Source organism: Diceros bicornis, chromosome 25 (genome assembly GCF_020826845.1).
Source record: "Diceros bicornis minor isolate mBicDic1 chromosome 25, mDicBic1.mat.cur, whole genome shotgun sequence".
Taxonomy (NCBI): domain Eukaryota; kingdom Metazoa; phylum Chordata; class Mammalia; order Perissodactyla; family Rhinocerotidae; genus Diceros; species Diceros bicornis.
In genome coordinates, this window is record NC_080764.1 from 3,771,783 (window position 1) to 3,796,951 (window position 25,169).

At 46.8% G+C, this 25,169-nt stretch overlaps 1 protein-coding gene across 3 annotated transcripts in view; it reads right to left on the reverse strand.

Annotated features, from left to right (window-relative positions):
• The window catches only part of TBC1D22A (TBC1 domain family member 22A), a 347,433-nt gene extending 322,919 nt beyond the window's left edge, over positions 1-24,514 (reverse strand). Inside the window, exons 1-2 of one of the 3 annotated variants that reach the window (XM_058568130.1) lie at positions 24,316-24,512; positions 18,378-18,518 (exon numbers count right to left, since the gene is read on the reverse strand). In XM_058568130.1, coding sequence (XP_058424113.1) covers positions 18,378-18,518; positions 24,316-24,377 — 203 coding nt within the window. In that variant the 5' untranslated portion in view covers positions 24,378-24,512. Of the gene's footprint in view, positions 1-18,377; positions 18,519-24,315 lie in introns of all 3 variants that reach the window. The other 2 variants (XM_058568127.1, XM_058568129.1) reach the window with 2 other exon arrangements.
• Between the last annotated feature and the right edge of the window lie 655 nt (positions 24,515-25,169).

Here is a 25,169-nt window from a genome sequence, read left to right on the forward strand (position 1 = left end):
AGACTTAATGGTTTCATTATAAAAGTCTGTGTTCATCAGAGTAAATTTGGAAATTGGCTGGAAACAAAATAACCTGCATGACAGACACCCACGCTGCGCAGCTGAACAGTCCCATCCACACCGCTTCCCCCTCTGCTGGCTTCCAGCCACGGGTGGCTGTGTGTGACCCAGGGCAGGCCAGTCAGAAATAAATGCAGGCTCTTCCTTGCCCAACAGAAGGAGACAAGCTTAGCTAGCATGGCTTTGGCCCTTAGCTTTCCCCCTTCTTCCTGCCTGGAACACAGATGTGAGGTCTAGAGGTCCCTCAGCCATTCTGCCGCCATGAGAAATAAAGCCACCCACGACAGATGACAGGGCAGGAAGCTGGGAAAGAGCACAGGTCTCTGATGGCTTTGTCAAGCCGCCTGTCCAGCCTTGGACCACCTCCCTCAGACTTTCATTTACATGAAATAAACAAATCCCTGTGTGTTGAAGCCATTAGCAGTCAGACATCCTAAGTGATGCCGTCCACCCGGAAGAGACAGCCACTGGAACACTGTGACGCAGCTCCTTGTGGGGAGTGTGTGTTTACGTAAAGATAAATATAGATACAGAACTGCTTAGTATACAGATGAACGTTTTCACTTTTTTAAACAGAAAACTACCTTTTTTACTTAGTGATGTATCGTGACTATTTCCCCACATCACTATCCTTCTTCAATTTACTTAAATGCATTTATTTACTTTATATATATTGTTTGATACATACAACAAATAGGCAGCATGTGTAAATTTAAAACCATAATAATGAGATGGGCACAGGCAATTTCACTACACATTTCTCAGCAACTCCTTGTACATCTATACTTATTTCAAAATTTAGAAAGTTTTTAAATATGATGAGTACCAGTTAACTCATCACTTCCTGTGCCATCTCCCTGGGCAGTATCACCTCTAATTTCACATGTCCCACCATATGGCTACACCATAATTTGTTGAACCAATGTTGACTGTGAGACATTTAACTTGTTTAAAATTGTTTGTGTATAAAAATAGCAGTAAACATCTCTGGGGACAAATACTCACACACAAATAAGAGAACTTCTTGAGGAGACACTCTCAGAAATGAAGTGCCCGGGACACGGAGCACGCAATTTTACGTGTGTGTGTGAGAGGAAGATTAGCCCTGAGCTAACATGTGTTGCCAATCCTCCTATTTTTGCTGAGGAAGATTGGCCCTGAGCTAACATACGCGCCCATCTGCCTCTACTTTATATGCAGGACACCTGCCACAGCATGGCTTGATAAGTGGTGCATATGTCCACACCTGGGATCTGAACCTGCGAACCCCGGGCTGCCGCAGCGGAGCGCAAGAACTTAACCACTATGCCACTGGGCTGGCCCCCCGGAGCAGGCACTTCTAAAAGCCATTGGTACGGACTGGCAAAGGCAGTACACTCACAATCCCAGCAGCAGTGTGGACGGACCCACGTCCCTGCTAATCAGATGGGAGAAAAGGGCTCTCCAGGTTGGTTGTGGGTCTCCTCGATTATTAGTGAGGCTGCACAATTTTTAAACACTTTCATTCATTTGTGCTACTTCTTTTCGTGAACTGCCTGTTCAGCCCCTTTGTCCATTTTTCAAAGTGAGTGTTCCCCATTTTTTTCCTGATTTGTAAAAACCTCTTTGTAAACAGAGGACTCCTTAGTCATTCAGGCAGTGTGGTCGGCAGAATAATGAACTCCCAAAGATGTCACCTCCTAATCCCAGAACGTGTGAATATGTCACCTCACATGACAAAGGGGATTCTGCAGATGTGATTAAGGACAGAAACCTAAGGAGACGAGCCTGAATTATCCAGGTGGGCCCAATCTAATCACAAGTCCTCAAAAGCGGAAAACTTTCCCAGCTGTGGTCAGAGAGAGCCGTGACCATGCAAGAACGGTCAGAGCCATGCGACACTGCTGGCTTGGAAGATGAAGAAAGGGGGCCAGGAGCCAAGGAATGTAGGTGGCCTCTAGAAGCTAGAGAGTGTAAGGAAATGATTTCTCCCTAGAACCTCGGGAAAGCCCTAAAGCCAACAGGTTTGTGGCAATTTGTTACGGCAGCAATAGAAAACCAGTACAGGTGGCAAATCTGTTTTCCTGGTATATGGGAGGCTTAAAGGTTTATGTTGTTAAGTCAATCACACTTTTATCCTTTACAGAGGTTTCTGCTTTGAGGACTACACAGCCATGCGCCGCATGACAACGTTTCGGTCAACGACAGACCACATATACGACTGTGGTCCCATGAGATTAGTCCCATATAGCCCAGGTGTGTAGGAGGCTGTACCATCTATGTTTGTGTAAGTACACTCTATGATAGTCACACAACCACAAAATCACCTAACGACGCCTTTCTCGGAACATATTCCTGTCATTAAGCGACGCATGACGGTACTTGGAAAGGCCCACCCCTACTGTCTTAGTCCATGTAGGCTGCTGTTAACAGAAATACGATGGACTAGGCGGCTTATAAACAACAGAAATTTATTTCTCACAGTTCTGGAAGCTGGGAAGTCTAAGGGCAAAGCACTGGTAGATTTGGTGTGTGGTGCGGACTCAGTTCCTGGTTTGCAGACAGGCATCTTCTCGCTGTGTCCTCACAGGGCAGGATGGGTGAGAGAGCTCTCTGGGGTCTCTTCTATAAGGGCAGTAATCCCATCCATGAGGGCTCCACTCTCGTGAGCTAAGCACCGCCCAAAGGCCCTACCTCTTAACACCAGCACTCTGGTTAGGACTTCAACGTGAATTAGGGGAGGACACAAAGATTCAGGCCACAATATCCACTGAAACCGCATAAATATTCAACTATGTCCTTGTTTCATACTTTGTGGTTTCATTTTTTACCCTTAAGCTTTCAATCACCTAGAATTTATTTTATTTTGCTATATACTATTGAGTAGCAAACTTTTTAAAAAAAATAATCAATTGTTCCAATGCCTTTTATTACATAGCCTATCCTTTTCCCCACTGGTTTGAGAATATCATCTTTAATACACATTAAATTATTATATATTGGGTTGTTTTTTGTTTTCTATTCAGTCTTCATTCCTGTGTCTGCCCCACAATATTTTAATTATATAAAACGTAACTGTTTATATCCTAAAATTTTTCAGCAAAGTTTCACAAACATTTGATGGGTACCACTTTGTGATGGGCATGACGATGGGTACTGTACAGGCAAAGACAAGCACACTATCGTCCAAATTCTTAAGGACCTTACAGTTTACTTATAAAAGTAGAAAATGAGCTGGCATTTATAATGTTCTATGAAAATTCCTACAATAACATCCCACCAGAGTACACAAACCCAGTCCTACGGAATAAGGACAGTTCCTCGAGGAAAAATTACTTAAACTGAGACCTAAGAAATGACAACGGAGAGTGGGATAGACAGAAAGTTCCCGGCAAAGAGAACAGCACACACAAGACCTGAAGGCAGCAAGAGGCCTGTCACCAGTGAGTAGGAACACTGCCATGTGGGGCCTCCCCTCAAGATCCTGGATACCAGAGCACAGAGTCCTGGAAACCCCCAGTCCAGCCCCCCTGCACAGAGGAGGACGGGCGACCAGAGAAGAGAAGGGACTCTGAAGAGGTCTGTCCCTTGAAGGCTTTGTTATGACTTCTCCTTCCCAAGAAAAGTCAATGAGGAAAATGAAATGATTTCAGAAGAAAATTCTACACTAAACATATGAACAAACCAGTCGTGCTGATTTCTTCCTACAGAGGGTTAATGAAACGTGCCCTCCAAACCGAAAAGGAACCTGAGAGCACAGCTCTGATCCCTCCCTCCGAGCAGTCAAGACCCACCCTGTGGTAGGCACCGTCCGGACAGTGAGGCCACCAACAGGGCACGACCCACAGGGAGGCCACCCTGGGCGCAGTGGGGCCCTGGGTTGGGTACGTTTACCAAAGGTGTGAAACACACCGGAAGGTGAAGGGACAACACGGTGACCCCCCCCCCACTGTGTGCCCACTGCTCAGCTTCCACCCCTCTCAACAGCCTTCAGATGTGCTCCAGATCCCTGTTCCTTTCTCAGAATGAGACACTGCAAACAAGACATAACAGTAGTAGCAAACAGAGTTTCAGCATTATCCTAAACTCTTCACGTGTTAATTCCTTCCCTCTTCACAACCCAACAGGCAGATATGATTATCCCCACTATAAAGACGGAGAAACTGAGGGATAGAAAGCTTATGTGGCCTGTCCAAGGTCACAACCAGCCAGCAGGTTATGAGGCCAGCTTAACGGCATACAGAACATAAGGAGTTCCCACACAAACACCTCGCAGCGGTTTACCTCCATCAAAGCCTAACCATGTTTTGTCATACAACAGAGTTGAAACCCTCCTCAATTCTATTTCCTACCTGCCTCCTCAGAGGTAACTACCAACCTGAATTGGACATTTACAATTCTCATGCAAGTGTTTATACTTTTACTGAAGACTCATGGATTTCTAGGCAACATATATTATTCTGCACATTTGTAAAGTGTATGTTAATATTATCATTTTACATATATATATAGTTTTTGCACTTCACTTTCTCTCAAGGCTGTTTTTCTGCATCAGGGTAACACACGCAGCTCCAGCTCTGCTGTCCCATGCAGCTTCATTCTGTGTGCGAAGGGGGCTGTTGCGGCAGTAAACCAACTTTTCAAAAGGATTTCTACATGGAAACAAAACATGGGCAGAGCAGAGCTGTTGTGGTGGAGAGGGGAGAAGCAGGAGCCCACCCACTCGCCTTGCCCCCGGCCACTAAGAAAGAGAGAAGACGCAACACCAAGGAACCACAACAGGAGTCCGGGGAAGTCACTGGAAAACCATTAGTCTGGTTATTTCTTATAATATAAGGCCTCAGGAAAAGGGTAGAGAAAAATCAACAAAACCAAAAGATAGTCCTTTGAAAATACGAAGAAAGTTGACAAATCTTTAGCTAGACTTGAATAAGAGAAAAAGAGGGACTCAAATTACTAAAATAAGAATGAAGACATTACTATCAACCTTACAGAAATAAAAAGGAATATAAGAAATTATGAACAATTGTTCAACAACCAGTTAGATAACTTAGATGAAATGGAGAAATTCCCAGAAAGACAAAAAAAATACAACTGAAATTTACTAAAGGAGAAACAGAAAATATGAATAGACATATAACATGTAAGCAGAGTGAACTGGCAATCAAAACACCACCCACAAAGAAAAGCTATCACCCAGATGGCTTCACTGCTCAAGTCTACCAAATACATAAAGAAGAATGAATACCAATTCTTCAAAATTTCTTCCAAAATCTAGGAGGGAACACTTCCCGACGCAGTCTACGAGGCCAGTAGTACCCTGATAGAAAGACCAATCTAACAAGGACATGACAAGAAAACAATTACAGCCCAATATCTCATAAATACACACACAACTCCTCAACAAAATAGCAAACCAGATCCAACAATGTAAAGAAAGTTACAGATCATGACCAAGTAGGAGTTATCCAAGGAATGCAAGGCTGGCTTAATAATCAATTACTATAATACACCATATCAATAGAAAAAAGGACAAAAACCACATGATCATCTCAAAAGTCGCAGAAAATGCATCTGACAAAATTTAACACCCCTTCACGATAAAAATGCTCAACAAACTAGGAATAGAAGGAAATATCCTCATCCTGATAAAGGACATCTACAAAAAAACCCATGGCTAACATCACATTTACTGGTGAAAGACTGAATGTTTTCCCCTTGAGATGAGGAACAAGACAAAATGTCCACTCTCACCACTTTTATTCAACATTGTGTACGAAATTCTAGCCAGGGCAATGAGGCAAGAACAAGAAATAAAAGTTATCCAGATTAGAAAGGAAGAAGTAAAACCATCTAACAAGATGACATGATCTTGTATAGAAAATCCTAAGGAACTCACTAAAAAAGTATTAGAACTAAAAAATTCAGCAAAGTTTCAAAATACAAGATGAATATACAAAAATTAATTTATTTCTATATATTTGTGATGAATAATCCAAAAAATTAAATTAAGAAAACAATTCCACTTACAATAGCATCAAAAAGAATGATATATTTAGGAACAGATTTAACAAAAGATGTGAAAAATTCATACTCCAAAAACTAAAAAATATTGTTGAATGAAATTATAGAAGACCTAAATCAGTGGAAAGGCACCCACGTTCATGTATCAAAGACTTGTTAAGCCTGCAATATTCCTCAAATTCAATACAGATTCAATGCAATCCCTATCAAAATCCCAGTTAGCTTCGGTGCTGAAATTGACAAAATGATCCTGAAATTCATATGGAAACTCAAGAGACCCATAATAACCAAAACAATATTGAAAAAGAACAAAGTTGGAGGTCTCACACTTTTGGATATCAAAACTTACTAAAAGATTCAGGATTCAAGTCAGTACGTTTATCCACGCATAAGGACAAACATAGAGATCAGTGGAATAGAATTGACAGTCCAGAGATAAACCTTCCCATTTACAGACAATCGATTTTCTACAAGGATGCCAAGACCCTTCAATGGGGAAAGAACTGTCTTTCAACAAATGAAGCTGGGACGACTAGATATCCACACGCACAGGAATGAACTTGCACCCTAGCCTCTCACCACATACAAAAGCTAACTCAAAATCAAAGACCTACATGTAAGAGCTAACACCATAAAACTCAGCAGAAAACACAGGAATAAATCTTTGTGAACTTAGATTAGGCAATAGTTCCTTAGAACACCACTAAAAGCAATAACAACAACAAAACGATAAATTGGACATCATCAAAATTAAAACCTTTTGTGCTTCAAAGGACACCATCAAGAAAGTAGGAAGAAAACTCAAAAAGAGAAATTTTTTGCAAATCATACATCTGATAAAAGATTGTATCCAGAATAAAGAACTCTTTTTTTTTTTTTGTCCTGGGAAAGATTCGCCCTGAGCTAACATCTGTTGCCAATCTTCGTAATTTTTCCTCCTCCCCGAAGCCCCATAATATAGTTGTATATTCTAGTTATAAGACCTTCTAGTTCTTCTATGTGAGCTGCCACCATAGCATGGCTGCTGACAGATGAGTGGTTTGGTTGCACACCCAGGAACCAAACCCAGGCCTCAGAAGCAGAGCGCACCAAACTTGAACCACGAGGCCATCAGGGCTGGCTCTATAAAGAACTCTTAAAACTCAAAATTAAAAAGACAAACGAATTTAAAAATGGACAAATGATGTGAACAGACATTTCTCCAAAGGAGATATACAAATGGCCCAGAAACACATGAAAAGATGCTCAACATCATTAGTCATTAAGGAAATCAAAACCATAACGAGATACCACTTCACACACACTAGATGACTAAAAAAAAAAAGAATAACAAGTGTGGACGAGAATACAGAGAAATTACAACCGTTACACACTACTGGAGGGAATGAAAAATGGTGCAGCTGCTTCAGAAAACAGTCTGACAGCTCCCCAAACAGTTCAATGTAGAGTTACCATATGACCCAGTATTCCATTGCCAGGGTATACCCAAGAGAAATGAAAACAGATGTCCACACAAAAAACTGTAGAGGAATGTTCACAGCAGCATTATTGACAATAGCCAAAAAAGCAGAAACAACGCAATGTCCTTCACTGGATGGATGAATAAACAAAGTGTAGTATAGCCATAAAAATGGGATATTATTCAGCTATAAAATGAAGTACTGATACATGCTACAATATGGAAAAACCTTGAAAACATTATGCTAAGTGTAAGAAGCCAGTCACAAAAAAATACATGTTATATGATTCCATGTATATGAAATGTCTATAATGGGCAGACCTATAGAGACAGAAAGATTAGTGGCTGCGTGGGGTGAGGGACAGGAAGCTGAGGGGCGTGACAGCTAAAGGGTACAGGGTTTCTTTCTGAGGGGATAAACACATTCTAAAATTGACTGTGGTGATGGGTACACTACACCACCACTGAATTTTACACTTCGAATGAGTGAATGGTGTTGTATGTGAATTAAAGCGACTGAATTAGTTATATGTGAATCTCAACCAAGGTGTCATTTTTTTAAAAGGCGATACAGCTTCCACCTGGTTCTCTTGGGTTCTCCCTCAGAACCCAGCCACCACGCTGTGGAAGCCCAAGCAAGCCACGTGAGAGCCCCCATGTAAGCTGAGGCCCCCGCTGACAGCCTGCTTGAACCACTAGACACGTGAGTGACCCCGTCTTCTGGTTTCGACCCCAGTGACACCCCAGGCATCGTGCAGCAGAGACAAGCCGGCCCTGTCTGAATTCCCGACCCACAGAATCCATGTGCTTTTCCAGTGTGTGTGGCAAAAAAAGTATCAGCCTGCCTAGCAATCAAGCACAACCAATCTGTCACGGTTTCCTTCCTGAAACTTCATGCAGGCCTCCTTGACCTCGGTAGAAAGTTCCCAGTTTAAGAATCAAAGACCAGGGTTCAAGTCCCAGCTCCAACACGAGCTGATGAAGTGTCAACCAGGTAATTGCTCTGAGCTGTAGCTTCCTCACCCCAGAAATGGGCATAAGAATGTCTATGAAACGAGATAACCATAAGATAGCAGTTTGAATACTGCGAAGTGACCTACAACCAGCATTTCCCAGTATGATCAATCTATCTTTACTTGAACACTTGCATTCCTCCATTACGCCCCAATATGTTTACATGGCTCAAAACCAGTAGGCAGGGTGGCCTCCAGCCTGCTGCTGCACGTCATTGTCACAAAAGGCTCCCAGCACTATCTCACACTGCAGGCCCTCTCCCTCCTAGGATGGCAGGAAACTCATTAATTCTTCATGGGCAAACAACTTGTATTTACCGAGCAGAAAATGTTCCAACAAAGTTCAAGCTCAGACTAAAAGGAACCTCATTTTATCTTATTAAAATTGCATTTTTATTTGGTCTTGCATAGCTAAAAAGAGTCTTCAACTGAAGCCATTTTAAAAGAGTAAGTGGCAACTAACATACAACCTCATTTCAGATAATGAAATCTTTTTTAAAAAAATATATTAACCAATAAACTTTTTAATAAATTATACTGCTTTAAAACACTACAGTAATTCATTGTTTTAAAGAGAACCCTGGGTCGTCCCCGTGGCTTAGCGGTTAAGTGTGCGCGCTCCGCTGCTGGCGGCCCAGGTTCGGATCCCGGGCGCACACCGACGCACCGCTTCTCCGGCCATGCTGAGGCCACGTCCCACATACAGCAACTAGAAGAATGTGCAGCTATGACATACAACTATCTACTGGGGCTTTGGGGGGAAAAATAAATAAATAAATAAAATTATAAAGAGAACCCTAATGATTCCCATGAGAAGCAGATACACATGACATAATTCCACTTCCAGGTATACACCCCGGAAAAAGTCTTCACAAGTACCAAGGAGACGGGTTGAGTAATACTTCTAACACTAAAAAGACAAAAAGAATTAAGAAAAATCTAGATCTCCATTATCAACTGAATAATGAATAAACAAACTGGAATATATACATATGATGGAATACTAACCACAGCAAACATGAATGAACTACAGCACCAAGAATCAAGACGGGCAAATTTCATCAACATAACATTGAAGAGAAAAGGAAGTTGAAAATACACAGTGTGACATCATTTATAGAAAGTTTTTTAAAATGCAAAATGATACCATGTATCATTTTTGGATACATACACGGGTGGTCAAAAACCCTACTGCATGCTTGGCAATGAAAACACAAAATTCACAATAGTGATCATGCGGGGGAAGGAGCAGCACTAAGGACCTGGGTCCAGGAAAAGAACACAATAGCTTCAACTGAGTAGGTGTAATACTTTATTCCTTATGCTGGATAGAGGACACATGTGTGTTCTATGTTCATTTTATTAACCTGTATGCTGCCTTTCTGAAAGTCTAAAATGGTTTCTAGTTTTTTAAACAGATTGCTCTGGCTCTGTGAGGTGTCTATGGACTAGATGCAGACACAGCTACCGGAGCACTCTCATTCATCCAGGAGGGTCAGAAAATGAAGTGCTCCTCAAGGACACATTTAGGATAACTCTAGGTCTCCCTGCTTCCACCCCCTTTCTTTCTACACCGCACAGAGAAATCTGTCAAAAAGAAAGCTCAGCATCGTTAGCCATCAGAGAAACGCAAATCAAAATCACACTTAGACACCACCTCACACCCAGCAGGATGGCAAACACTTAAAAGACAATGTAAGTGTTGGTGAGAATGCAGAGAAACTAAAACCCTCATACACTGCTGATGGGAATGAAAAGTGGTGCAGCCACTTTGGAAAACAGTCTGGCAGGTCCTCAAAAGGTCAAACAGTTACCACATGACTCTGCAATTCCACCCCTAGGTATATGCCCAAGAGAAGTGAAAACATACATCTACACAAAAAACTTGTACAGTATTAGTTATAATAGTCAAAATGTAGAAAGAGTCCAAATGTCCATTAACGGATGAATGGCTAAACCAAATGTGGCCTATCCATACAAAGGAATATTAACTGTTAGCATAAAAGGGAATGAATCACTGACACATGCTCCAACATGGATGAACCTTGAAAGCATTATGCTAAGTGAAAGAAGCCAATCACAAAGGACCACATATCCTATAATTCCATTTAATGAAATGTCCAGAATAGGCAAATCCATAGAAACAGAAAGTAGATTAGTGGTTGCCAGAGGCTAGGGAGGAGGGAAGAAGGAGTCACTGCTAATGAGTACAGTTTGGGGTTTCTCTTTGTGGAGATGAAAATGTTCTGAAATTGACTGTGGTAATGGCTGTACAACTCTGTGAATATACTAAAAACATTGAACTGTACACTTCAAATGAGTGAACCGTATGGTTATGTAAATGGTATCTCTATAAAGATGTCAAAAGGAAGGAAGGAAGAGAGGGCAGGTGGGAGGAAGGGAGTGGGGAAGGTAGAAAGGAAGGGAGGGGCGAGGGAGGACCAGAAAGGTCTCCTCCCTGACCCAGGTGCCCAGGAAGGTGGGTCATGGGGTGTCATGGGGGGAAGCAAGGCACCTCTTCAGCACCAGGGACACAGCTGACCAAGGTCACTCAACAAAGCTTTAAACAAGTCCAAGCGCACTTCTCCCACCCTGAATAACAACAGTCTATAATGCTACCATCACAGAACAAAACATTTCACTATACTTCATGTGAAAATGACAGAAATTGTATTCCCCCAAACAAAGAAAATGAAACTTAAAAAGGACAAATTGTTACCAGCAGGCAACAGCAGGTACCATCAGCTGTGTTTTCTGGGTCCAATTTGTACACATCCTGATGACCACACAACTAAGCAGCCAGGAGGGACTCTCAGATGGAAGAACAAATGAATGAGAACTAAAGAAGCTCCCAGGTTCCAGCCCTGTGACCTCACGCCTAGGTGAGAAGGTTGGGTCCAGACAAAGGACACCACAGCACAGGGCAGACCAGGGAGGGGCAGACGGAGAGATGCCCCAGGACAGTGCCCTGAAGAGGACCCCCACTAGAGGTACCTCCCCCACAACAGCCCCCGGGCTCTCAACAAAGGTCACCTCTTCTGCATAAAGCACAGGGAGACTCCACTAAAATGCCACCACTGGTGAGGGGAAGGAAGATGACACAAAACGAGATAAAGCTAAGGTGTAACGCGAGAACTGGGAGGGGCACCTCTAGGTGGAGGGGGTCATAGATGAGGACAGGCTGGAGACACTGGTCAGACGGGGCAATGCTCAAAAGAAGGAGATGGGCCCCTGAGACCAATGCCATCTCTTCAGGACTCTGTCCAGCCTGCCTTTACAACATGGTCAGGAAAGTTTGAAAGAACTCAGAACCAAAGGCTGTCTGAGGGCCTACTTGTGGACAGCCAAGCTCTCGAACTTGGTCTTCACTTGAGAGCACCGCGAAACAGCGATGTCGTAAACGGTCACTGCTGACCCTGTCCTATGCTGCTTCATTCAAGTCATTCAGCAAACACTGGCTGGTGTTGGAAAATGCCAGGCAGCCAGTGCCAGCCTGCCCGCAGGGTGCTCCCACGATGGTGGATAACCATTAGAATGCAGGCAACCACTGCAGCAGGAGAAGAAAGAGGGAAAGGAGCATCAAGTAACGGAAGCATTAAGGACAGAACAGAAGGGAGTATAAAGGGCAGAAGTCAAGAAGGAAGGAGTAACTAGAGCCCAAGGTTGCAATGCCTCTGGGTTTTGACAATAAGGTGAGTCTCTCCTGTATTTCCTGGCAAACCTCTTTCTGGTTTGAACTTGAACGCCTACACCAAGGCACTGGCTTTGAAACAAAACTGATGGAACAGGACCAGAAAAGCTTTTTTTTTTTTTTAATTAAAGGTTAAATAGTGAGTGAAAAAAGCAATGAGTGAAACTAAAGAGCGAGAGGAAATAAAAGTATGGAAAAGAAATAAATCCAGCTGCAGTGTCCTAAGCATCATAAAATAAATGAAAAATTATATGACTGCATTTACGATTAAATGCTTCCCTGTATTTCAGCTACATGAAGTAAACAGGCGAATCATGTAGTCAGCTTCAGTTTATAGCTCATCAACCTCTTCTCCAAGCACAGTCATTACTCAATGCCCCCTTTGGGTTCAATAGTTAGTTTTCTGAAATATGAACTAAATTAGCAACTGACTTACCATTAGGCTCATTCTAACACATAGTGATACTCCCCAGATTTATAAAATATGTTCAGAAGAAGTAAGTTTTCCAAGGAAATTAACTTTAGAGGGCTTCAGAGGAAAATGTATGAAACGCCATTATTACAACAGTAAACAATTCCATCGTCCCCTCCGCCCACAGCATAATCTGAAACTCTCACCCTGAAACTCTCACCCGCCTCACGGAGTCAAGTGCAGAAACATACGGCCCCACAGGACCCAAACCAGAGGGTCTCTCAGGCTGTGCCACCACCAAGACCCACACCATCTGCCTGGCAGTAACGCTTCCCCTGTCCTGCAAGCTCTTAGCGATCTGGTGTCCCCATGGGCCACGAGCTTCCTGCAAAAGGGACTGGATTTAGTCTCCTGTCACACTCCTCATGGCCCCCAGAGCCCAGCCGAGACTCAGGCAGTTAGTCAATCAGCAAGTTGCTTCATGGATGTCTCTTGAAATAAGTCTTGGAGATAAGCATGTTTACAATAAATTCTTCCCTCACGTGAAAAAAGCAATGTGTGAACTCATAGATACAGAGAACAGATTGGGGGTCGCCAGAGGCGGGGGTGGAGGGGTAGGCAAAATGGGTGAAGGGAGTCAAAAGGTACAAACTTTCAGTTATAAAATAAATTTAAATCCTTAGGATGTAATGCACAGCACGGTAACTAGAGTTATAATATCGTCTTGTATATTTGAAAGCTCCTAAGAGAGTAGATCTTAAAAGTTCTCATCACAAGAAAAAAAACTTTGTAGCTCTGTGTGGTGACGGATGTCAACTAGAATTATTGTGAGGATGTTAACTAGAATTATTGTGATCGTTTTGCAATATATACAAATATCAAATCATTACGTTGTACATCTGAAACTAATATGTTATATGTCTCACTTAAAAGCAATGTGTTTATCATAGAAAACAGGAAATATGAAAAAGAAGTCTTTTGAAATTAACACGGAAAAACACAGAAAATAGGAATAAGAAAAAAAAGAGGTCTTCTGAAATTAACATGGAAAAGTACAAGTCTGCCATCCTGGCAGCCAGCCAGCCATTATGAGTCAGATCCACTACCTTTCTCCTTGCAGCTTCTCATCTCAATCCTTCTGCCAACCTCCTCTCCAGACTCACTGCACTGAGCCCTTTCCCCTTCTCTTTCCCCTGTTTCCTGCCAGCCTGTCTAGACGCTCCTCAGACTCTCCCATGCATTCCCAACCTCCACTGACCTCCAGTCCTCAATCCTGCCTTCTTCCCACTTTATGGGAAATCTCACTCTCCCTGTCATTACTGACCATCTCTAGGTAAACGATTCTCACACAGCTGCCACGAGGTTGAACCCCTCCAGCTCTCGGCCACACACTCACCACCTGACACTAACGGGGCGGACACAAAAATCAGCTTTGCCCCAACTGCCATGCCTCATGCCTTCTTTTCACAGTGTCCCCCGCCGTGGACAACGACAGCACCGCCAGTCACGCAGGAACAAAACAACGGGTTCACCCTGCCTCACACTGCTCCCTCACGTCCTCTTCCAACCAGCGGCCTCCTGGCTCTCCCCGGGCCGTCTGTGGCATCTAAAACCCACCTGCTATCCCCACCACCCTGGATCAGGGCTCCATTTCCTCTCCTCCTGACCACATTACCCACTCTTCCGTGACTTAATCTCCATGAACGCCAATCCAAGAACCCAAGGGCCACCTGTGCCTCCTCCCTGAAGCACACCACCCACATTCAGCCAGTCTTCATGTCCTCCGGGAACCCCGAAACCTTTCGCACATGTATGCCCTCCTCTCCATCGCCATCCCCGAGAGAGAGAGCTGAAGCAGCCTCCCCAGATGCCTCTGCTCTGGTCTCCAGTGTCAGTCAGAGGACGGCTTCACCCCCCAGCTTCAAGTCTGCAAGGTCTTCCAGTTGCCCTTGGGGAACAACTGGAAGCTTCCAAGTACCTCTCCCATCCCCTCCCCCCTCACCCCACCTCAGCTTGGGGCCAGCCCACTCCGCATCACAGCGCTGGCCTCCAGCACACTCTGCCTGGTCATCCCTCTCCCCTTGCTCAGGCCCCTGCAGTCAGGGCTCTTCTCTCTCTTGTCCACCTTTTCCTTATCCTAGCCTTCGTTCAGACCACCCTCACTGCCAAGAAGGCCCAGCCCTGGCCTCTGTCTACACAACACTCCCACACCCAAATAAGTGCCTAAAGGAACCGACCAGTCCTTCAAAGTCCAGTATGATGTCACCTCCACCCTCCATCAGCATTTCCCTTCCCTTGCCAAGCTACTGCAGGACTCTCCTCATCCCTCCTGGCTGGTGTCTATCTCCCCAAACAATCCGAGCCTCTCAATTGTAGAGATCACATCACTTTTGCACACCCCAGGGCCTGGTGTGCACACAGAAGGCATCCAATAAACACTTGCTACATTTAATGCTGTCTTCTTTACTCTGCAAACAACTGAATGATTAAGCACTTTAAATTTGAAGGAGTTAAGTTCCAAAAAATAGAGCACGTTCTCTCACAACTAGAGATAACTAGATAACCCGCTCTGAAAAGCTCGGCCTTTCCCTTGCTTGACTTACCCTTATCAGAGCTACTTAAAATCATGATGGTTCACGAAATCACACTTGGCTGAGGCAGTAAATGCAACAATGGCTCCAGTGACTGGTTTTGGAACAGAAAATTAACCCAAGATAGAGATTATATTAAAGGAAAACAAAATGAGTTCCATAGCCCACATGCCTTTATAAGCCGTTCCATGAATGTCACCATGTGACTAACAATAATCCACAGCACTCCCAACCAACCTGAGAACTATAATCGGCAGAGGCAGGTTTACTCTCAAACAGAAGAGGTGGCATTCGGTGCTCTTCCTCCACCCCAAGAAAACTAGACCCAATGCCCTAGACAGGAGGAGGAAATTATTGTCACAAATACTATAAAGCTGTGATTAATCGTCTCCCACTCTTTCTTCCCCCAGACCTGCCTGAAATCTGAAATAAGCATGGCCAGACCCCCCTTTTGTTTTCCACCCCAACAGCACAATGCAGAGTCCCACAAGTGGCTGGCCTCACCACCTGCAAACACGCTCACGTGAAAACCAGAGAAGCAGGTGCGCCGAGCACTCTCCAAGGGCCTGCCTCCTCCTCCAAGGTAACAGTGACACCAAGAGACCCATCCCCTTTCCAAGACCCCGTCCTCTGCCCTGCCTCTCCAAGCACACCATGCCCACACCCTGCTGACAGCCCCAGTCACCCTGCCGAGGGCTTTCGGTCAAGGATCAGGAGCTCATCCGGAAGACAGGAATTAGACACTGTTTGTCTCATCTGGGTGTAAGCCTTAGAGCCAGCAAGCTTTATTCTGTTTTTGAGTTTAGCAGAAATGTTTATTGAAAGAAGGCTCATTTCAAAACCCACAGCAAGGAGCACGAGGGAACAAGTGGAGAGCAGCTACCTGGCACATTTAAGAACTGTATGGAGGAGGTCTGGCCACCAACAGCAAAGGCCAAGCTCAAGCGTGCAGTCTGTGAGAGAAGGAAGATGGTGGATTACGAACACGCTAGCCTGGGCAGGGCACACACACTTGGGCCAGAACTGTTCCTCTGGCCATGCTGGTGAACTCCAAACCCTCGAAGAATGGACCCCAGGATGAGCAAGAACACTGAGGAAGGAGCCCACAGGGAACAGAGCTAATGCAGCCAGGAGCAAGAAACATATGGGGCAGTGCAGCCAGAAAGGGCTCTGGCCTGGACTGACACACCTGAGCTCAAAGCGTGCTCACGGACAAGGAGATGGGGGGCCTCAGGCAGGCTCAACCTCCTCCAGCAGGTTCACGCAGAGAAGTAAGCCCGTGTAAAGGGCCTGCCACAGTGCCTGGCACACGCACCCGCTCCCTAGTTGACTGTAGCAGTAACAGCAGCAGCATTTCAGCTCAATTCTCACAACTCTAATAAGAGTAACTGTTCTAAACAACTGAATTCACTGATAGCTATGCACACCTTACCACCTCAGCACTCGGGCTGGAATTTCCATGTTAATGCCCCAAAAAGAGGAAATAGCATTTCAGCATGGGGGAAAAGAAAGACTAGGGATACTCAAAACGAAAGTTCCCTGTCGCATGGGACCCCATAAACCGGAAGAACCCAGGCTGCCCCAGTCCCTCTGGGCCTCCTGAGGCCTCTGCCTCTCGTCTCTGAGGGAACATCGGTGAACCTAGAAGCTGCTGCTCACGTCTCTTCTGGAGAACCCCCTGGAACTGCAGAAGTCAGAGTGCAAAGGAACCACGGCACCCAACTCCCAGCCCTGAGGAGCCAGGCCGAGGGCTGGCAGGTCCAGCAGGGGAGGGCGGCAGTCTGCGTCCACTCCTCGGGGGGAGGCCCCCGCTCCACCATCTCGGGTACAGTCAAAGCTTGCTCATCTGTAAAGCAGGGACCACACAGTACCCCCAGGCTACTGGGAGGACTGAATGGGTGGTGTGTGTAAAGAGCCTGGCACAAGAGAGGCACTCAGTAAGTAGTCACTAGTATGAGGTGTCACTACAAGGCCCGCACCACCTCGATGCTGGGGTTCACCTCCACATCTGGGGCGCAGCACAAAAACCTGCCCTGGGACTGTTCACAGTTGCTCTCCTTGGCTCCTCAAGAGGAAGAACTGTCCGGTCAGCCGTGTCTGCACTCCCAGGGCCCAGCACAGTGGCGGTCCCCACACCCGCCTCGACCACAGGAACCTGTGTGCAGCCCAGAGCCTGGCTCGTGCTCCTGGACCCCCAATGCACCCCAAGGGCCTGCAGGGGCCAATTTCACACTGCACGTGTTCAAGTGAGGACTGAATAAACTGAGGAGAGGCTAGAAGACGACAGAGCCTGCTGGAGAAGGCAAGGAGGGGGTGGATGTCACTCACTGGCCCCACATCATAGTGCCACTGCCCTCGTCCTCACCACACACAGGCCCAGCTAGACCAGGGCAGTTTGGGGAACAGAAAAGCAGAGACATGGGCTCCCAGGGCAGGGTCTACTCATTTCCATCCATGACCTCTGATCTTGCCTTCATAATACTTGGGGGAGTGGAACATGTCCTCCTGCTCTCATTTAAAAAAAATTTAAATTAAAAAAAAATTTCAAAATCATCAGGGATTTATTTTTTAAAAATCATTTTTGTCCTCACTTAAAATTAACCCAAAAGAGTCTGGATTTGCTAAATTAGACAAATATGTAAAAGAGAAAATACATGATTCACATTACACTTATTTTTGAAAATGTTTCCAGACAAAATAAAGGCATAAAATAATATGAATTGTGACCACTGAGAAAGAAACAAGCAAAAGCAACTGTGCAGAGAGCAAACCCCATCCCTGGTGCGTCCAAGGAACTCAGCATAGTGAGAGCATCTCTACGTACAAATGGTAACCAGAGAAACCCACTCCCACAAAACACAGAGTCACTGCCAGAGCACAGACCCTGGGCCCCCGCAACATGGGAAACAGGAATAAACAGGCACTCAGCCAGCAGCCCTTCAAAAACACAAGCAAGAAGATAAACACAAGGGGGCGGGGGCAGCAGCTCAGAACTTCTGAGAAAAGAGGCAGGGCTTCCACTTGGTTCATGGACCCGAGCAGGCACGGGATGCAGGAAGAACCCTCCCAGCTTAGTTCTAGTCCCTTGGGACTAAATGCACTTTGCAGAGCTTCCCAGCGAGGGGCCAGCCCACCCACGACGACTGACCAAGGCACCCTGTCCACGTCCAGACGCAGGACTGCGCAAGGGCAGGTGCTGAGGGCTACCTGCAACTTTTCTCCACCCGACATCCCTCTGGCACACTTCCCTGATCCTCTTCCCTCGCCCTGCACAGGTTTTCTGTGGCTGCTGTGACAAATTACCACAAATTTAGTGACTTACACACATTTATTATCTTAAAAGCTGGAGGTCAGAAGTCCAAGATGGGCCTCACCAGGCTACAGTCTAAGTGTCAGCCAGCTACATTCATTTCTGGAGGCTCAGGGGAGAATCCATTTCCTGCTCACTCAAGTTGTTGGCAGAATTCAGTTTCCTGCAGTTGTAGGACGGAGGTCTCTGCTGGCTGTAAGCAGAAGGCCACTCCCAGCTTCTAGAGGCCACGGAATCCCCTGGCTCATGGCTCCTTCCTCCAACTTCAAAGTCAACAACCGCAGATCAAATGGAGTCCATCTCATGTCGAATCTCTCTGACCACTTTTAAGAGCTCATGGGATTCCATTGGGTCCACCAGATAATCCAGGACAATCTCCCCAGCTTGAGGTCAGCTGATTTGCAACTCTAATTCCCCTTTGCCATGTAACACGACATTTCACAGGTTCCAAGATGAGGACACGGACATCTTTGGCGGCCATTACTCTGCCTACCATACCCCATCCCTCAGGCCAGAACCCTGGTGATCACTTCGACCCTCAACATCCAGCCCATTGTCCGTGAATCCTTCAAGTTACACCCGCAACAGGCCCTGCCCTTGTCTTCACCTCCCACTGTCCACTTCCTCTCTCACCCTCTCTTCAAAGAGAATGAATCAGATCAGAGTACCACCCTTCAGTGCTTTCTCATGGCTCTTAGGACCAAGACCCAAATCTTCACCATTGCCATTGAAACACTTTGTGCTCTGGGCCCTGCTCACCTCCCCAGCCACTGGTCTTCTTGCCTCGTGTCTCTCCTCCCAGGAGTGCTCTGACACCCCCAGCCCACATCTCTGTGTGGCAGGCCGGCTCCTTCTCCACCTCCAGGTCTCAGCTTAGGCGTGACCTCCTATGGGAGGACATGACCTTCTACTGATGTAGTGCCCTGTTATTCTGCCAACATTCCCAGGTTATGACCTTCAGAGCACTTCAGACTGTTTACGTATTTGTGTGTTTACTGTCTCCCTCACCCCAGTGGCCTCTGAGGGCCTCATCTCTTAGCTCAGCATTCAGCCCAGTCCCTGGCACACGGAAGATGCTCCCAAGAGTTTTCTGAACGAATGAATTATCCCCCAGCAATTCCTCTCCTTCAGCTGATGAGTGATGGTGGCCTGTTGAGACGACAGTTGAGTTAACCGTCTAGTTTGCTCAGAGACTCCTCGTGGCTCTGACGGCTGTAAGATGAAAGCTGTCAGAGCCACGGCACTTCTGCTCCAGCTCCAGCCCAAGCACCCACAGTCTTGCCACACTCAATTTGAGCCTCTCTTGCGGCCATCCCACTTACGAATGTCATCCTTCACATGGCCCAGCTGCCTGCATACCCTTCTGTCAGCAGAGCACGCTGCCAGGCAGAGCTGTGCTAAAATAGCAAGCATCGGATCCACACTGAAAGGCTGCCTGTGTTCTCACACCCGTGTGCTATGATTTCGTCTCGGCATTTAGAGTTAAGTGTGGCAAGAATGCCAACTCCAACTGCAGAAAGCAACAGCCCCTCGGGAGCCAAGCAAGTCAATGGCCCAAGAAAGAACAGGCCCCAGGGAGGCAGAGATGGAAGCTTTTCTGATTCTTATCAAGCCATCATCATCTCTCACCCGGATGTTCCCAACAGCCTCCTAACTGGTCCCCCTGCTTCCACCCTTGCCCTCTCAGCCCCCAATCCACTTTCAATACAGCAGCCAAAGTAATCCTGCTAAACTGAAGGTAGGTCGTCCTCTCCTCTGCCAAGGATCCTCCAAAGGCTCCCACCTTCACTCAGAATAAATGACTGAAAGTCCCTGTCTTGACTGTGACCACGAGGCCCACCTCCACCACCTTTCAGACCTCGTGTCCATGCCTCTCTCTCCCTCCCTCGGCTATAGTCACAACCCTTTGTTTTCTTCTCAAACACACCAGCATCGCTCCCAAACCCAGGCCTTGGCGCTTGCTCGCCCTCTGCCTGGACCACCCTCCTAGCAGCCCCCCGGGGGGCCTGTTCCCTCACCTCCTGCAAATCTTGCTCAAATGTCACCTCCTCTGTGAAGTGTTCTCTGGCCACCTTGTCACCAGGGAACCTGCCCCCCCTACACCTGCATCCGAACTGTCTACCCCACTTTCCTGCTTTCTGTTTGGACAGCAGTTATGGCCTTCTAACAGTTAACTCCCTCCTTAACTTGGTTCTGTTCTCCTTCTCTGCCTCTCCCACTCCCCTGTGAGCTCTGTGAGCAAAGATTTGGGTCTATTTTGATCACTGATGTGTCTCTAGCACCTGGAACTGTTACTGGCACAGAGTAGGGGTTAAATAAATATTTGAATGAATTATCAAACTCTCAAAACTGGTCCAAGAGGCCTTCTCTCATTCTCATCAAAGAGAATTGGGCTAGGCCAAACAAACATCCTCCTGCAAGTCCCAGCCAACTCAGTCTAATGCAACTCCCTGGGGTTACACTTGCAGAAACCGATGGCCCCAGGGGCAACAAGACCTGGTGAACGTCACACAGTGACTAATAGAAGAAGAAGGCTTAACTGGTCCACCCAACTCCTAGTCAGAGGTCTTTCCATCATACCACACATCCTGCCTCATCCAGAAAAGAAATTTCTAAGAAAGCATCAGCCAAATATACAACCTAAGGACCAAGTGTGCAGAGAACAGGGGGGTCTACTAGCAAGACCACCTCTCATGCAGTGTGAGACCTTGGCCAAATCACTTATCCCCTCTAGGTGAGTCTGGAAGGTAGTTGGGATCAACCACCATTTATCAGCACTAAGAGTGCACAGGCAAGACACAGTCCCCCAACTTGCAGAGCTGTCTGTCTAGTGAAGAAAACAAGCACAGACCAACAACACTGAGTCCGATGCATGAAAGGGTACTTTCCTCCAAACTGCATGAATGCAGGCAAGGCTTTACAAGGAAGTACACTGGAGACAAATTTTGAAAATTAAAAAAAAATAAATAAATGAGCCAGGCAAAGATGGGAGAAAAGGGAAGGAAAGAACATTCCAGTAAGCTATGAGAGCATGAAACTGACAGAGGTATCATATAGCATGTACAGCAAGGAACCTACAAGTCCGCCAGCACTGCTGAGGGCAAAGTTCAAAGCAAGGCAGGAGAGTGGCTACAGAAGTGAGCAGGGGTCAGGTCATAGAGGGCCTCAGACATCATGCAAAAACACTGATGCTTCTCAGCACGGCATTTCAGGGGAAACAACCAGGGGCTTTAACCCTAACCTACCTCAGTGAGTTTCGCATGGAGCACAGAGCACGAGTTTTATAAACTCTAAAACAGTAGGGAGACATAACACTTGTAGAACACCAGGAACAGAGGGTGGCAAATTGTAAGTGCTCAACGCCTACGAGCCACCGTTGTCATAAGGAAGTATTACGAGGGAATTATTATTAAGGAAATATTAAGAGTTGGGGTATATAAAAGATTCCTTAACAGTTCTGTATTTTGTGGTGGGTATATTCTTTCTCCTTTCAGTTTCTCTAGGTTGAGGTCTGCACTCAAAAAAGAGTTAAACAACCATGAGAGCGACCTGAAAGGGCTGGCAAAGCCACAGGACCCTGGCTGGCATCTCTGAGAGCTCTGTGTTGGTGTCAGTATGTGGCTAGTGATCACCAGGGGAGGTGATCTGCTGATAGGAACAGGGTCATACCTTTGCAACTCCTCCCGTCGCCTGAAACCGCAGCACTGCCAGAGGCAAGGCCACAGGAGGCAAGGGACACAGCAGCTGTGCTGGTCTTCCTGGGGGGCCCACCCTCTCCTCTTTGCCCTGCCCTGTGCAGTGACAGCCTCTGGCAGTTCTCCAAGACTCCACTCCAGTTCTGTAACTAAAACACAGGAGCTGCTTTCAAAAATGCCTAAGACACAGCAAAGTATCAAAATCAAAGGAAAAAGAAAGTCTGTCTTTGGTAATGGAGGATCTCACAGAAGAAAGCCGAGGACTGTATCAGTTTCTGTGGCTGCCATAACAAATTACCACAAACTTAGTGGCTTAAACAACAGGAATTTATCCTCTCACAGTTCTGAAGACTAGAAGTCCAAAATCAAGGTGTCAGTAGGCCATGCTCTTTCTCAAGTCTCTAGGGGAGGATCCTTCCTTGCCTCTTCTAGCTTCTACTGGTTGTCAGGAATCCTTGGCTTGTAAACGCATTGCTCTAATCTCTACCTCCATCTTCACCTGCCATCTTCCCTACGTCTCTCTCTCTCTGTCCAAATTTCTCTCTTATTTAAGGACACGAGTCACGGGACTAGGGCTCACCCTAATCCAGTATGACCTCATTTTAACTTGATTACGTCTGCAAAGACCCTATTTCCAAAAGTCACATTCACAGATTCTGGATAGACATGAATTCTGGGAGGGACACTATTGAATCCAACACAAGGACAAATTACCAAGAGACACAGTCATTAATCTAAAGGTTCATTCAACGTTACAACTACACAAAGAAGCTCAATTATTCTTATAGCTCAGTTCATTGTTAATAATCAGAGTTCATCTGAAATGAGGAGAAATCAAAACCTCAAAACCAAAAAGCAACACACAAAAGTTCTACTGCCACATGGCTCCTCCTCCCTGGGGTCTACATTCTAGAGCACTGGTCCCTGTCACTACTAGGACCTCCTATTCTCCACCATTCCAGAACTTTCACATCATCTTGGATCCTGACATTGGTTTTGATGAAAGTTCTTATTGTTCTTCAATCTGGCACAATCCTGAGGAGTCAAATAAGGTCTCTGGCCACCTTTGGTGACCCCCTCCAAAGCCACTGTGTCTGAGCAGTCAGTAACTGACTTCTGCTCACTCCCAGATCACTCTTAAAATTAAACGTTTCTGACCGGACACAGTGAATTCCAAAGTTTGCAACTCTATCACTCAAACAATAGTATTATTAGGCAACACTTATGAATAAGCAGTGCTTATGAATAATTCTACTCGGAACTATTTTAATATCACAATTTTTAATTTTCAGTATCTCACACTTTAGTTTCTGCAGAGAACAGACTATGTTTACAAATTTTCAAGTTTGTTTATTTCTAATCTATTTTCACCAGCAGCTGATTTTATCCTAGATATTTTCCACATAACGTCTCCACATTCCCTAGGGCCCTGGCCGGGGCTGGGTGACACACCAATCGGATGAGGACTTGGAGCTGTACAGCTTCCAGGGTGCACCCAGGTCATTGCTGGCAGTTAATTTAAAAAAAAAAAAAAAATTTAATTTGCTTCCTGCTGCTAACTCAAGATAGGAGTTGGTTTTGAGGCCTGAAAGCGGGAACATGGAAATTCACTGGAAGCCTCAAATCCTCTCCTTTGCGCAAGGCAAAAGTAGCAGCCCACAAGAGAGACAGAGGCCAACCAAGCGGGTCAAAACCACCACGCCCCCTGCACACACCGATCTCCCCGGCAGGCGCAGCCCGCCCCGGCCAGTTTCCTGACTCCACCAAACTCTTCGCATCAGTTCCTTTCAGCTTCCCCAGGGAGCCGAAGAGTCTCGCAGACGAGAGCCTGCGGTCTCAGGACAACTTGCCGGCCGCTCCTCCCCCTCCTTTCTAGCCTCACTCCCACGCGCAGCCACTGTCACCTCCGAGACCCCACGCTCCGGCCCCCACTCCCCAACGCCCCTCACACCCCCGAGCATTCGCCCTAGACCCCAGGTTACCCCTCCCCAGACCCTGACTCCACCCGCAGCTCAGCGGGCAGACGTGGCCACTTGACCTCTGCCCCCTGACCCCGACCCGGCCCTCCCCGTCACACCCACCTGCCCGGGACTTTGCTGTTGCTGCGCTTCCAGAACTGCTTCCTGGCCCCGTCGCTGGCCATGGCGCCTCCTCATCCCTCAGACCCGCGGCTCCGACACCCCGAGTGCGGCCGGCCCGCCCCGCCGACCCTTTCCTGTACCCCAGGTGGCCTCTCAGTGGTCCCGGGACCTCGGAGCGTAAAGCCGAGACGCTCTTCCGCCTCCCTCCGGAAGTTGTGCCTCCGCACGCCCGGAAGTCCCGCCTCCGTCCCAGGCGCGCCCGACGCACGGCGCGGGCGCCCTTCGGCATTAAAGGGCGACGCGGGGGCGGAGCGGCGGAGGAAGTGCGGCCGTCGCGCTTTGGTCTGTGGAGCGTCTGGGCCTCGGCGGCGGCTCCGGCACGGTGTCCGGCTCCGGTTTCTCTCACCGGGCAAAGCGGCCCGACAGGGCTCCTGACCCGCGGGCAGGGCGACGCGGACACCGGCAGGCACCCTGCTCGGGCGGCGGTCGAGGCCGTGTCGCCGCGCTGATGGGGACCGGTAAATACCGGCGATGACATACTCAGCAGGCAGCGAGGTGAGCGCCGTGACTAAAGGGACACGGGGCATGTGAGAGGGGCGGGGACAGCAGCGTGAGGCCAGGGGCAGCTGAACAGGAGTTCGCCGGAGGCGTGAGGTTGCCCTGGCCTGAGCGCTGACCACAGCCGGCGTCGCGCTTGGGACGTGCCTGTCGTGTCCTGTGCGTGTGAAAGACACAGGATTTCACAGGCTTAGTGCGAAATAAAGAATGACGACGTTAATAACTGTTATGTTGGTTACATGTCGAAATAGTATTTGGGGTATATTGGGTTCAATAAAAGTTATTTTTACATTTCT